Source organism: Symphalangus syndactylus, chromosome 3, assembly GCF_028878055.3.
Source record: "Symphalangus syndactylus isolate Jambi chromosome 3, NHGRI_mSymSyn1-v2.1_pri, whole genome shotgun sequence".
Taxonomy (NCBI): Eukaryota; Metazoa; Chordata; class Mammalia; order Primates; family Hylobatidae; genus Symphalangus; species Symphalangus syndactylus.
In genome coordinates this window covers 146965089-146978709 of record NC_072425.2, presented here as the reverse complement: position 1 = coordinate 146978709, position 13621 = coordinate 146965089, and the positions used below count along the sequence as shown (strand labels likewise).

General features: G+C 44.2%; 1 protein-coding gene across 12 annotated transcripts in view; it reads left to right on the top strand.

Annotated features, from left to right (window-relative positions):
* Positions 1 to 13621, top strand: part of PRDM10 (PR/SET domain 10) — a 110712-nt gene that overhangs the window by 49867 nt on the left and 47224 nt on the right. For 8 of the 12 annotated variants that reach the window (XM_055273740.2, XM_063635660.1, XM_055273734.2 and 5 more), the window contains 2 exons: positions 9393 to 9618; positions 11769 to 12010. In XM_055273740.2, coding sequence (XP_055129715.1) covers positions 9393 to 9618; positions 11769 to 12010 — 468 coding nt within the window. Of the gene's footprint in view, positions 1 to 9375; positions 9619 to 11768; positions 12011 to 13621 lie in introns of those variants that run through there. The other 4 variants (XM_063635659.1, XM_063635658.1, XM_055273736.2 and 1 more) reach the window with 3 other exon arrangements.

The window sequence follows — 13621 nt, the reverse complement described above, 5'->3', positions numbered from 1 at the left end:
CCACGACTGATTAATAATTAAATTATTCTCATTAAGAAGCACTTTCTGGCCAGGCGTGGTGGCTCACACGTGTAATCCCAGCACTTTCGGAGGCTGAGGTGGGCGGATCACTTGAGGTCAGGAGTTCAAGACCAGCCTGGCCAACATGGTGAAACCCCGTCTCTACTAAAAATACAAAAAACTTAGCCGGGCGTGGTGGTGGATGCCTGTAATCCCACTTACTTGGAAGGCTGAGGCACAAGAATCACTTCAACCTGGGAAGTGGAGGTTGCAGTGAGCCAAGATTGTGCCACTACACTCCAGCCTGGGTGACAGAGCAAGACTCCATCTCAAAAAAAAAAAATTAAATTAAAATTTAAAAGAGAAGCACTTTCTGCTTTTTTATTTCTTGGTAGAAGATTTGTATGCTTCTATTTTAAAATTTAGAAAAAGGAACACTAGTTGTATTAATATCATCTGAAATATAGAGAGGGTTGTTAGGAGCCTTTGTTATATAAGTTGGGGTTAAATTCATTCATGATTGGCAGTGAACGGCAATGTAGTGGGGTCTTTGAACTTAAATGAGAATTGTTATTTATTTTAATAATTTTTTGTAATAACTAGGTATATTCTTGACCCAAACCAACCTCATTTCTGTAAATACTTATTGATTCCATCAAGAAAGCAATGGATTTTATATACATATATGGATATACTATTATATACTTCATTTATTATTTTACATGTAGATTATTTTCTTTTCTTTTTTTTTTTTTTTTTTTGCTACTATAAAGAACGCTGTCATGGATATCATATCAGATTATTTCCTTAGGATAAATACCCCAAAGAGAAAAGGTAGAGACAGAAGATATTTGTATTTTAAGTTAAGAACCAAGCTTTTCGCCACTGCACTCCAGCCTGGGCGACAGAGCAAGACTCCGTCTCAAAAAAAAAAAACAAACAAACAAACAAAAAAAAAACAAAAAAAAACAAAAAAAGAACCAAGCTTTTTGTAAAAGTGGAAGAAGATACAAATATAAAAACCAAACCAATGAAATAAAAACCCAGAATTCTAAATTTGAATTGGAATATGAATATGGACTTGTAATATGTTTTCCCTTAAAAAACGTGTTTTCTGGCCAGGCGCCTGTAATCCCAACACTTTGGGAGGCTGAGGCAGGCAGATCACTTGAGGCCAGGAGTTCGAGACCAGCCTGGGCAACATGGCAAAACCCTGTCTCTACAAGAAATACAAAAATTACCTGGGTGTAGTGGCTCATGCCTGTAATCCCAGCTACTCTGGAGGCCGAGTCTATAGAATCACTTGAACCTGGGAGGCGGAGGTTGCATTGAGCTGAGGTTGTGCTACTGTACTCCAGCCTGGGTGACAGAGCAAGACTCTGTCTCAAAAAAATAAAAAACAATCTGGGCTTGGTGGCTTATGCCCATAATCCCAGCACGTTGGGAAGCCAAGGCAGGTGAATCACCTGAGGTTAGGAGTTCGAGACCACCCTGGCTAATATGGCGCAACCCCATCTCTACTAAAAATACAAAAATTAGCTAGGCATTGTGGCTCATGCCTGTAGTCCCAGCTACTTGGGAGGCTGAGGCAGGAGAATCGCTTGAACCCAGGAGGTAGAGGTTGCAGTGAGCTGACATCACACCACTGTACTTCAGCCTGGGTGACAGAGAGAGACTGTCTCAAAAACAAAACAAAACAAAAAACAAAAAATCAAAAAAACCACAAAAATGTGTTTTCTAGTTCTGGCCATTGAAGTAGTTTAGACATGATGATCAACCCAGCAGCAGTGAGTATCCCAAATGCTGCGATGTGGTCTCTTAAATACAATTCACCAGCAAAAGGAATTAGGGCTTTTTGGAGAAATGACAAGATTCTAGCTCTGGGGCAGAGAATGTACCGATGAACTTGGAGCATCTTGTCTTCTTAGACTGCAGGGTTGCTATTAAAAACTTGTGGTTTCCTATGGCAAGAACTTGAAGGGGCCAAAATGGGTCAAATTGACCTCTAAAAAAGGATAACATCTACAATAGATTAAAGTACCTAAATATGTGTAAAGTCCACAAGTTCATAGTGATACTAAAAGAAATAACTTATTGGATTGGTCACTTTGAGGATGCTAGAATTTACCATATTATTCTAAAAACTGGCAAATGGAGGAAAAGAATGCTGTGTTTCTCCTTGAAGGTACTCAGGTAACCAATTACTTGATGAGGGAAATTTCTTTATAGAAGCCTTGCTACTAATAAATAAAGAGGGGATGATTGACTTAGAATATCACCATTTTGCAGCCCCTAATGACATACGGACCTAGGCAATGATTATCAATGGTAGCCTGAAACCATCAGGAAAAAGCTGATGAGGAATGGTATAATGGATAGATCCGAGTGATACTATCACCAACAGAGAGACAGCCGTTCATGATATGCCTCCTGGTATTGTGTACCTCCTATTGCATTATAATCACATATGAACTATTCTTCCCCAAAAATCAAACTGGAATCTGATTGAGTGTCTAGACTCAAGTACCAGATTGAGTGTCTAGATTCAAGCATGGTAGACAAAATGGAACAAATTAAAAGATACACATGAATACAGTCAGCAAAACCCAGCCTGTGGGAGATTCCCTAGGACAAATGGTTTAGTTTCTTTTCCAAATAAATTGCAAGGGAAAAGAAGAGGAAGGGGAACTTACCTATTAAAGGAGACTTCAGAGGCATATCAGTCAGATGCAATATGTGGACCTTGTTTGGATCCTGATTTGAACAAGCCAACTGTAAAAAAAAATATGAGGCAATTGGGGAAATCATAACACTAAGTTGATATTTTATAGTGTCAAGAAATGACGGCCGGGGCCAGGTGCGGTGGCTCACGCCTGTAATCCCAACATTTTGGGAGGCCAAGGCGGGCGGATCACAAGGTCAGGAGATCGAGACCATCCTGGCCAACATGGTGAAACCCTCTCTCTACTAAAAATATAAAAATTAGGTGGGCGTGGTGGCGCATGCCTGTAATCCCAGCCACTCGGGAGGCTGAGGCAGGAGAATCGCTTGAACCAGGGAGTTGGAGGTTGCAGTCAGCCGAGATCACACCACTGTACACCATCCTGGCAACAGAGCAAGACTCTGTCTAAAAAAAAAAAAAAAAAAAAAAAACACGGAAATGACAGCCGGGTGCAGTGGATCATTGCCTGTAATCCCAGCACTTTGGGAAGCCAAGGTGGGCGGATCACCTGAGGTCAGGAGTTTGAGACCAGCCTGGCCAACACAGTGAAACTCCATCGCAACAAAAAATACAAAAATTAGTTGGGTGTGGTGGTGGGCACCTGTAATCCTAGCTACTCAGGAGGATGAGGCAGGAGAATCGCTTGAACCTGGGAGGCGGAGGTTGCAGTGAGCTGAGATCGCGCCATTGCACTCCAGCCTGGGCGATAAGAGTGAGACTCCATCTCAAAAAAAAAAAAAAAAAAAAAAGACTAATTTAAATTTTTTAGGTATGATAAGATATGCAATCTAAAAGTCATTTCATTGTACTCAACTATTTACAGATGAAAACGTATAATGTCTTGGTTTTGCTTCTCCCAGTGAGGGAGGAAGAAGGTAGGAGATTAGTTGAAATAAGATTGGCCATGAATTGGCCAGGCATGGTGAATCACATCTATAATCCCAGCACTTTGGGATCGCCGAGACAGGAGGACCACTTGAGCCCAGGAGTTAAAGACCAGCCTAGGCAACATAGTGAAGACCCCTGTCTCTACAAAAACTAAAAAAATTAGCCAGGCATGGTGGCACGTAATGTCAGCTACTCGGGAGGCTGAGGTGGGAAGATCACTTGAGCCTGGGAGGTTGAGGCTGCAGTGAGCTGTGATTAAGCCACTCTGCACTCTAGACAGACATTTTGTCTCTTAAAAAAAAAGATGTTGATTGGCCATGAATTGATAATTGCTGAGCTGAGTTATGGATACATGAGGTTTATTATACTATTCTATTTGATATTTGTGTGAAATTATTTTGATAATTGATTTTCTAAATTGCTTTTCAGACACTGAAAATATTTGTATTCCCACCAACAATATAGCATACAAGGGTGCCCCATTTCCACACACTCTTGCCACACTGAGTATTTGCATTCTTTTCAAATTTTGCCAATCCGATAGGCAAATTTTTGTTGTTTTAATATTAAGGGATAGTTTTAATTAAAGGCTTCGTTGCCATTTGCACTTCAAAGGGCCCTTCATCTTTTCCAATCTCCAGAAACAATCTGCTTGTTTCATGTTTTGCTCAAAAGGAAAGTTGTACTCAGCTCCACAAACCCTGACATTACAAGACAGTGTAACTATTGGCTTAGCATCTTTCTTCGTTGTAGTTTCCTTTCAACCAGCACAGTTTTTATTTCTGGTTATAACACCTCAGCGGTTGTCAGTTTATCTGGTGACCTGGATGAATTCTGGATAGAAAGTTAGATTGAGGGTTTAACACAGATGATGGTATTTTTTTGGTTTTTGTTTTTTTTTCTTAACCAAAAGGTTCCTATTATATTTTCAGTTGTTTTTAGTGGGGGCAGAATGTGCTTGAAGCCTTTTTCGTGTGTGCATTCCCTCGTCCTTAAGAAAGGCATCAGTGGTCTCCAGGCATAGTCTCCCTTTGTTTTTGAAAATGAACATGTGTGACTCCCCACACACTGAGAGGAAAATATGCTGCCCTGATAATTGGTCTCAGTAGGAATCAAGAAGCATTCTGTTGTGTGTGCTGCTGTCCAGCGTCGTCGTTTCATGTTTCACTTCTCAGATAAATTGTATCCTGAAATGCATTATGTCCTTTTAGAAATAATTACAGAGTGGTATTAAGTGGGAAGGAGAAAGAATACCGTAAGTTTATAGATTCTTTTTGCTTTTACTGTATTTTATTGTACATGACAAAATGCACAGGATTAAAATGGTTTTGCTTCGTACTCTTTTCCTCTAAGTGAAACAGACACACACTGCTTGCCAACCTACTGCCTGGCTATGACCTCAGGAACATGTGTAGTTACCTTGTTGCCCAGGTATTCAAAGCGTGGGTGACGTTTACCGCTTCTGCTGCCCTCCTTGTATAGACCGAATTCCATAGGGCCATTGTGATGTAGTGGAAAAGGCAGTGCAGAGTCAGAATTTAGACTTCATCTCTGCCACTTAGGAGCGTTGTAACATCACCTGGCCTCAAAAGAATTCAAATACGTGCCTAGCACTCAGTAAACACCAGATGAACTTGAATTTGTGGTTCATTAAATTTGTAATGCATGCCTGTTGTGTGTTAAGGTTTGTGTTGTCTAGAAGTGTACAGTTCTTATCTAGAAATGATGGTCACCAGCTCTTCCCGTTCCTTTTCTTCTTTTTTTTTTTTTGTTTTGTTTTTAAGACGGAGTCTCGCTCTGTCACCCAGGCTCTGGAGTGCAGTGGTATGATCTTGGCTCACTGCAACCTCCGCCTCCCTGGTTCAAGCGATTCTCCTGCCTCAGCCTCCCGAGTAGCTGGGATTACAGACGCTTGCCACCACGCCCAGCTAATATTTTGGATTTTTGGTACAGACGGGGTTTCACCATGTTGGCCAGCCTGGTCTTGAACTCCTGACCTCAAGTGATCCACCCACCTCAGCCTCCCAAAGTGCTGGGATTACAGATGTGAGCCACTGCGCCCAGCCTTTCTGTTCCTTTTCAACAGTAGTTTGCATGTTTCTGGTAAATATCCAAACTCCGCTTTTAGCGTCAGCCCTTAAAGGTGGTGCTGGAGTGTTTAAGCATTTCCTTTTGCCACAGTCTGTTAGGAGAGAGGTCCAGCATGGGGAAGTGAAGGCTGGTTTTATCTTGATGTCAGCTTTCCCAGCAGTGGCAAGAAGCCAGTCACGTTGCCAAACCAGTGTCTTTCTGACAGCATCTGTTGGGAAAAAAAATACATCGCGGTTTTACTAGAATAACTGAATTGCTGAATTCATTCTTTCAGGTTGGCTCTGCAAAGCAAGTTTATGAGGAGTAGAGGTATACACATGCTTTGGTTTGTTCAATATGTGCTAACATTTATCACTAACCCTGGCGTAATGCTTAAGCGCTTAGGACAAGGGGCAGTATTGTAAGCTGTGCTCTGAGATGGGGAGCAGGAATACAGTCACTTCCTCGCAGGTTCTGATGAGGAGGTTGAGGGGGAGGTGGCCAAAGCAGCTGCACTGCTAGAAGTTCCCTGTGGAGTCCTCACCCTCACAGGGCATTTTATGCTGTTTTTATTGAAGCTGAGGCAAAAGTGTCTTCCAGAATTTTGGCCTCCCACGTAAAACTTTCTAAAAGACCCTGAGTTGCAGAAGTGGAATGTCAGGCAAAAGTTAAATGAGCATGTGTTAAGTGTGCGGATGCAGTTTGAGATAACCGGTTTGATCTGCTTTCTGGAGACCGAGTGTTTCAAATGTTGGGCAATGCTCTTACACTGCCGTTGCAGGTCAGGCCCTCAATAAACACACTCAGTACCATTTCTTTAGGGTTCTTTTTTTATTATTATTTGAGACAGGGCCTTGCTCTGTCACCCAGGCTGGAGTGCAGTGGCACCATCACAGCTCACTGCAGCCTCAACCTCATGGGCTCAAATGATTCTCCCATGTCAGTCTCCTGAGTAGCTGGGACCACAGGCACGTGCCACCACTGCCCAGCTTAATTTTGTATTTTTTGTAGAGACAGCGTTTCACTATGTTGCCCAGGCTGGTCTTGAAATCCTGGGCTCAAGCAATCCTCCTGCCTCAGCCTTGCAGAGTGCTGGGATTACAGGCATGAGCCATCACGCCTGGCCTCTTTTTTTGGTGGGGGGGTGGGGTGTGGGTGGAGTTTCGCTCTTGTCGCCCAGGCTGGAGTGCAATGGCGTGATCTCGGCTCACTGCAACCTCCGCCTCCTGGGTTCAAGCGATTCTTCTGCCTCAGCCTTCCGAGTAGCTGGGATTACAGGCACCCGCTACCATGCCCAGCTACTTTTTTTTGTATTTTTAGTAGACAGGGTTTGACCATGTTGGCCAGGCTGGTCTCTAACTCCTGACCTCAGGTGATCTGCCCACCTTGGCCTCCCAAAGTGCTGGGATTACAGGCATGAGCCACCACGCCCAGCCACACTCGGCCTCTTTTTAGAGTTTGATAAGTTCTTCGATAAAGATGCACAGCAGAAAAAGGATGTTTCTGTGAGTACTGCAAAGACTTCCTCTATAAGCCTGAAGGGATTGGTGTTATTTCCCAAAAGGCCAAATATATTTCAACAAATTAATCTTCATTGAACACCTACTTTATGCTCAGCAATCTTTTAAATTAGAGAAGGAAGTATATGATATCTTCATGGTCCTTAAAGAACTTAGGATAATGATTAATACTAAGCACTTACTAAATGCTATACACTCGGCTACTGGCCTTATATACGTATTGTTTCACTTAATACAACAACCTGAGGCGTGTATTACTGTGTCCATTTTACAGACAAAGAAACTGAGGTTCAGAGAAGTGTAGTAACTTGCTAAGTGGCGGGGCAAGGATTTTACTCTAAATGCCTGACTCCAAAGCCCATAGTCTATTTCCCTGAGGTGCAGCTGGAGAGGCAAGATGGACTCATGTGAAAACGCATATTCATCACCAAAATAGATGGTGTTTGGCAATGGCTGCAAAGCTGTAGGGATAGTTAATGTGTGAGATGTCTGGATCTAGAGTCTAAGGATCTTGGCAGACGGGAAGAACAGATAAAAGTAGCGAAATGAAATTTACTGGAGATAAATGCAAAATCCCCCATTTAAGTAAAAATCAGCTCTTGAAGTCCTGATGCAGGGAAAAATGGTTTAATAGCACTCTATGAGGGGAAAAAAGGACTTAGAGATTTTAGTTATCTGCAAGTTCAAGATGGGCCTGGAGTAGAACAGTGCGGCCAACGTAAACACTAATGCGCCCTGATGTTGTATTAATAAAAATATGGAATCCACTGCGAAATAAACGAAGACAACAAGATGATCAGGGAGCTGGGAGTTTGGTCATGTGAGAAATGACTGAATGAATTAGGATTTTTGGGGCTTCAAATATTTGATTCTTGTGGCGGAAGGGTTACACTTATTCTGCCTACCTCCAGAGGAAAGTCCTGGGCCCTAACCAAAGCGTGGAAGATCTGGGCTCCACAGAAATTGTCATAGAACTATTCCAGAATGATTCAGGCTGCCTGGTGAGGTCGTGAAATGTGGAAGCAGATGCTGAGTGCTGTTGTGGAGTGGGATTCTATGGCTCCAAGGGCTGCAGGAGTTCAGAGCAGAGGAGACTCAGGGAGGGCTGGAGGCGTCAAAGGCGGTTCATTGGGAAACCGGAATGTGGTAGGATTTAGAAGGTTGCTGAGGAAAGAGTATTTTAGGTGAGGAAAACAACATATGAGAAGAGAAAGGGAGTGGCATTTTTAAAAACTTGCTTTATTTATTGAATAGGACATGGCTTGAGTATTACCTTGTGCTAATTGGGCAGGAGGAGCAAGATTGAGTAAAGGGATTCTAGGCCAGTGTACAATCCCGTAACACTTAGATTGGAGGCAGGAGAACTTTTTAAGGTACCATTTTTATTTTCTGCCAGGATATTTGATAAGATAGCATTAACCTAATACATGACCCAAACTGTGTCTTATTTGCAGGAGATTGACTTCAGCATAATGAAACAAGCAGGCATCTCATCTCTTTCATTCTTACTTAAAAACCTCAGCCTGCCTGAGCTGTTTAAAAGGAGAGCTGTGAGCTGTTAAACTTTGTTAACCATGTGTTGCACGACGTGTTTAGTTTTAAAAGACAAGTGGTTGAGGATAGGTCAACTCATTTACCCCCTCCAGTATGGTATGGCCACTCTGGAAAGGCAAGAGGGACCCCCACCCCAGGTTTAGTTCAGATGTGGAAACTGATGATACCTCACATGTGCACACATCGAAACGGTCTGTTGCTTACCTATTTGAAGTCTCTGGGAGACAGGGCAGGCCTCTCAAGCAGTGTGAAAGGGCTGAATGAGCCAGGAAGAGACCAGGTTTTATTAAGTTTAAGGGGTGGGGTCAGGACGCAGGTGGTCAGGGCCTTGCCAGTTTTGAATCTCCCACTGCTGCCAAAGGAGGGAGCACCTGAGCCTTCTTAGCAGCCCGCCCAGGTATGGGACAGAAGGGGCAGAGGGAAGGCAGAGGCTTAAAGGCTGTGAGCAGTCAGATCAAAAATGAAGCCAGCTCTTCCTCACAGCCTGTAGATGGAAGTCATTTTTCCAGGGCCTGGAAGGAGTTGGTATGAAGACTAGATTTCACCCAGCCCTTGGGCCCTGTTTGTGCCAGCGGGCACCAGCGAACCGAAAGCAGGTATCCGTGTCTGCTTACTCTGTGCCTTCAACTTTTGCCCAGGCCTCATTGCCAGTTCATAACCAGGTGCTGCCTTCCATCGAGAGTGTGGATGGGTCCGACCCTTTGGCAACTCTGCAGACCCCTCTAGGCAGACTGGAGGCCAAAGAGGAAGAGGATGAGGATGAGGACGAGGACACTGAGGAAGATGAGGAAGAAGACGGCGAGGACACAGATCTGGATGACTGGGAGCCAGACCCGCCCCGGCCTTTTGACCCACACGACTTATGTAAGTGTGGGCACTGGACTCCCCCAGGGAAGCTGTGTCCGTCTTGTGCATGTGTGTGTGTGTGTGTGCATGTGTGTGTGAACATAGCTCCCATGCATCAGGTCCTTCCGTGTGCAGCCAACTGTGCTACATTCTCTGCTTGCTTCATCCCACCTGGCCTTCACTGCAGCCCTTTGAGGGACACTCTCCTTCGTTTTCTGATTTTACTGACGAGTAAACAAGCTCAGAAGATTGGGAAGCTCGCTCGGGGTCACATAGGGACAAAGGGGCATCAGGCAGCCGAGCCCAGGTGTCTCACACCAGAGCTTCAGCTACCAAACCACCATGGCAGATTTGCCCGATCCTGCACCCTTCAGCCACTTCAGCTTTAACAAGTTTGCCTTGCTGCTTTGCCTCTTCCATGATAGCCTTTTAAGAATGCTGTTCTATCCCAGGCGTGAGTGCCCTGCGTCTACTACCTCCTTTATGCCCTCCATGGCCCTACCATGAGGTGGGTAGCTTTCCCAGGGCTGTGCCAATAATTTGAGGGTCAGGACTCCAGCTCAGGCAGTCTAGCCCCTCGGCAGCGCCCTTGGTCAGCCACCCCACCCTACTGCTTGCTGGGGGTTCAGATTCCACCACCAAGAAACCATCAGTTTCTTTCTGTGGATTTTCTTGCTTATGTGGCAAAGTGCTTAGTCATTGATTTGCATTATTGAGGCCTTCAGAGCTTTGTGGTTTCATCCTGTTTCTCCTGGTCCTTCTGTATGGTGGCGGTAAAATCTGTCTGCTTGGGCCCAGTGATCAAGCTCCACATCTAATCTCAGTTCAACAGAGAACTTGCTCGTTTTGGTTTTCCTTGAATTCATACGTTTTCTTTTCTTCTTTCTTTTTTTTTTTTGTTGGTTTTTGTTTTTGTTTTTGTTTTTTTGTCTTGTTTTGTTTTGAGACAGGGTCTTGCTCTGTCTCCCAAGCTGGAGTGCAGTGGTGCAAGCTCGGTTCACTGCAGCCGTCTGCCTCCCAGGTTCAAGCAATTCTCAAGCCTCAGCCTCCGGAGTAGAGTAGTTGGGACTACAGGTGTGCACTACCACGCCCAGCTAATTTTTTTTTTTGTATTTTTAGTAGAGATGGAGTTTCACCATGTTGGCGAGACTGGTCTCGAACTCCTGACCTCAAGTGATCCGCCCACCTCAGCCTCCCAAAGTGCTGGGATTACAGGCTGAGCCACTGCACCTGGGAAAAATTCATACATTTTTGAGGCAACTCCTAAGTCAAATGCACAGAAAATCACTTTAAAATATTAATACAAAGTAGCTCTGTTATTGGAGAATTGTAGAAATTAAAAATAACTGTTTCCTAAACCAGGTCACCATGCAGCCAGAGTAAGGTAAAGCATGTTAAGTGTGTTAAGGGTTGTGGGCATGGCCTGTGTGGTCCATTTGCTCTCCTCCGTTTTGGGGCTGTACCTGTCTCGTTCTGGCAGTTAGCTTACAGGTGGGTGCTCCTGGCAAAGAGACAGTGTGTGTGGCCGGACTGGTGTGAACTGAGTGCTCTTGGAATGGGCAGAAAATGTTGTGTCATCCCAGTGAATGAAGGGATTCTAAATTTGTTCATTTTAGCATTATCTAATCAGACAGTATGCGCTGAACTCTCAGACTGCACAACCCTTTTTCCGTTTGAGTTAGGCTGAGATATAAGACTTCTGTAACTCCCTTTGAGAAAATTGATTCAGTAGTATTGTCAGGGTTCCTCCCTGGCCCCGGAATAGTTTTATTGAGATAATTGGCATACTATAAAATTCACCTATTTTGTCTCATCAGATAGTGCAATTTAGCCTGATAAGCCCTTTTTACTCTTCAGACATGTTGTAATTGATCTGTAAATTTAGTGGCCACTATTCAAAGTTCTCTCCAGCAAAGAAGTCAGTCATGGCCTGCTAGTTGTTTTTGGCAGGCATAAGCAAATTCTGTCTGATTTTAGAGGAGAATTACAGGATTTTTACTGGTTTACCAGAGAGAATGTACTACTGTTGAATGGGTAGCGCCATTAGGAGTTCAGTGAATTTTGGCTTGAAAATGCAGATGGGGATTTTTCAGGTCAGAATTTTTTTACCTCACATCAAGTCCTTCTGAGGAACTGGACTTTTCTTCAAGACTGTCTCTCTTTTGCAGGGTGTGAGGAATGCAATAACGCGCATTCTTCAGTGTGCCCAAAGCACGGCCCCTTGCACCCGATCCCCAACCGGCCGGTGCTCACCCGGGCAAGGGCGAGCCTGCCCCTGGTGCTCTACATAGACAGGTTTCTGGGCGGGGTGTTCTCCAAGCGGCGCATCCCCAAGCGCACCCAGTTTGGCCCCGTGGAGGGGCCTCTCGTCAGGGGCTCGGAGCTGAAAGACTGTTATATTCACCTCAAGGTAATTTATGCTTTATCACACTTCACTCCTGTTGTTGACCAGTGTTTCAAGGAGCACCGTGTTGTCTACTGAGTCTCTTATTCCTGTTTCTTAGCAGTTGTTTGCTAGTATTCTTCTTTCTATCTTAACTTGGTTAAGTGGAAACTCACTAATAAGATGGAGGTTGCAATTTTAGTCCCTGAAGGCGTTATAGGAATTATTCTGAGGGGGCTACAGTGGTTTTCTAGGGTTGCCGTAGTAAAATACCACAGACTGGGAGGCTCAAACAGACATTTAGTTTCTCACTGTTCCGGAAGCTGGAAGTTTGAGATCATGGCATTGGCAGGGTTGGTTTCCTCTGAGGCCTCTCTCCTTGGCTTGCAGAAAGCCACCTTCTCACTGTCCTCACAGGGTGTTTCCTCGGTGCTTGCATGTGTCCACGTCCTAATCGCCCCTTCTTATTTATTTATAATGTTTGTATTTTATTTATTTTTTGAGATGCAGCCTCGCTCTGTCGCCAGGCTGGAGTGCAGTGGTGCGATCTCAGCTCACTGCAACCTCTGCCTCCCAGATTCAGGCGATTCTCCTGCCTCAGCCTCCTGAGTAGCTGGGACTACAGGTGCCTGCCATCACTCCCAGCTAATTTTTGTATTTTTAGTAGAGATGGGGTTTCACCATGTTAGCCAGGGTGGTCTTGATCTCTTGACCTCGTGATCCACCCACCTCAGCCTTCCAAAGTGCTGGAATTACAGGCATGAGCCACCGCATCTGGCTAATTTTTATATTTTTTATGGATACAGGGTCTCGCCATGTTGCCCAGGTTGGTCTTGAACTCTTGAGCTCAAGTGATCTTCCTGCCTTGGGCTCTCAAAGTGCTAGGATTACAGGCATGAGCCACCTCTCCTGGTCCATCTTTCCTTCTTATAAGAACCAGTCCTGTTGGATTAGGACCCACCCTAATGACCTCATTTTAACTAAATTACCCCTTTAAAAGTCCTGTCTCCAAATGCAGTCACAGTCTGAGGTACTGGGTGTTAGGGCTTCAACATGGATTTTGAGGAAGACACAGTTCAGCCCATAACAGGGGCTTGCTTTCTTTATTTAAAATAATTTTGACTGGAATGCAAAGAGAATTATGTAGGCTTAATGTAATCTGCTGTGTGCCAGTAATGTTTGCAAGAAAACCACTTTCCAGTTTTGAAACAGATCTGACCTGTAGACTCTGGTTAAAGAATAGCTCCCTGTATGGTGAAGTGTGTCATAGTCATCTCTTTATAGCTGACCCTTTTGTTTCTGTCCAGCCCTCTCTGCTCCTTGCTTCGTGGATAACCACTCCAGAGAACTAGGAAAGGGCAGCGGGAAGGGGTGAATATTTGGGATGTGTTTTTTGACAAGTCATCTGCTGTCATGGGGAGGTTTGCTTTGCGTTCTCAAAATCTCCAAGCAAGAATGTTACTTTGTAAAGAGAAATGCCTATCCCTGGGCTGCCTATTATAAACGAATACAATGAAACCCCAAAAGCAGGCAAATTGTAATGAGCTAGAGAGTATTTTGCTTGCATTTTCTGGCATATTTATAGCATTTTTATCATGTTTTGTGAAATATTAACTAAAGCTACGCAATTAGGTTAAC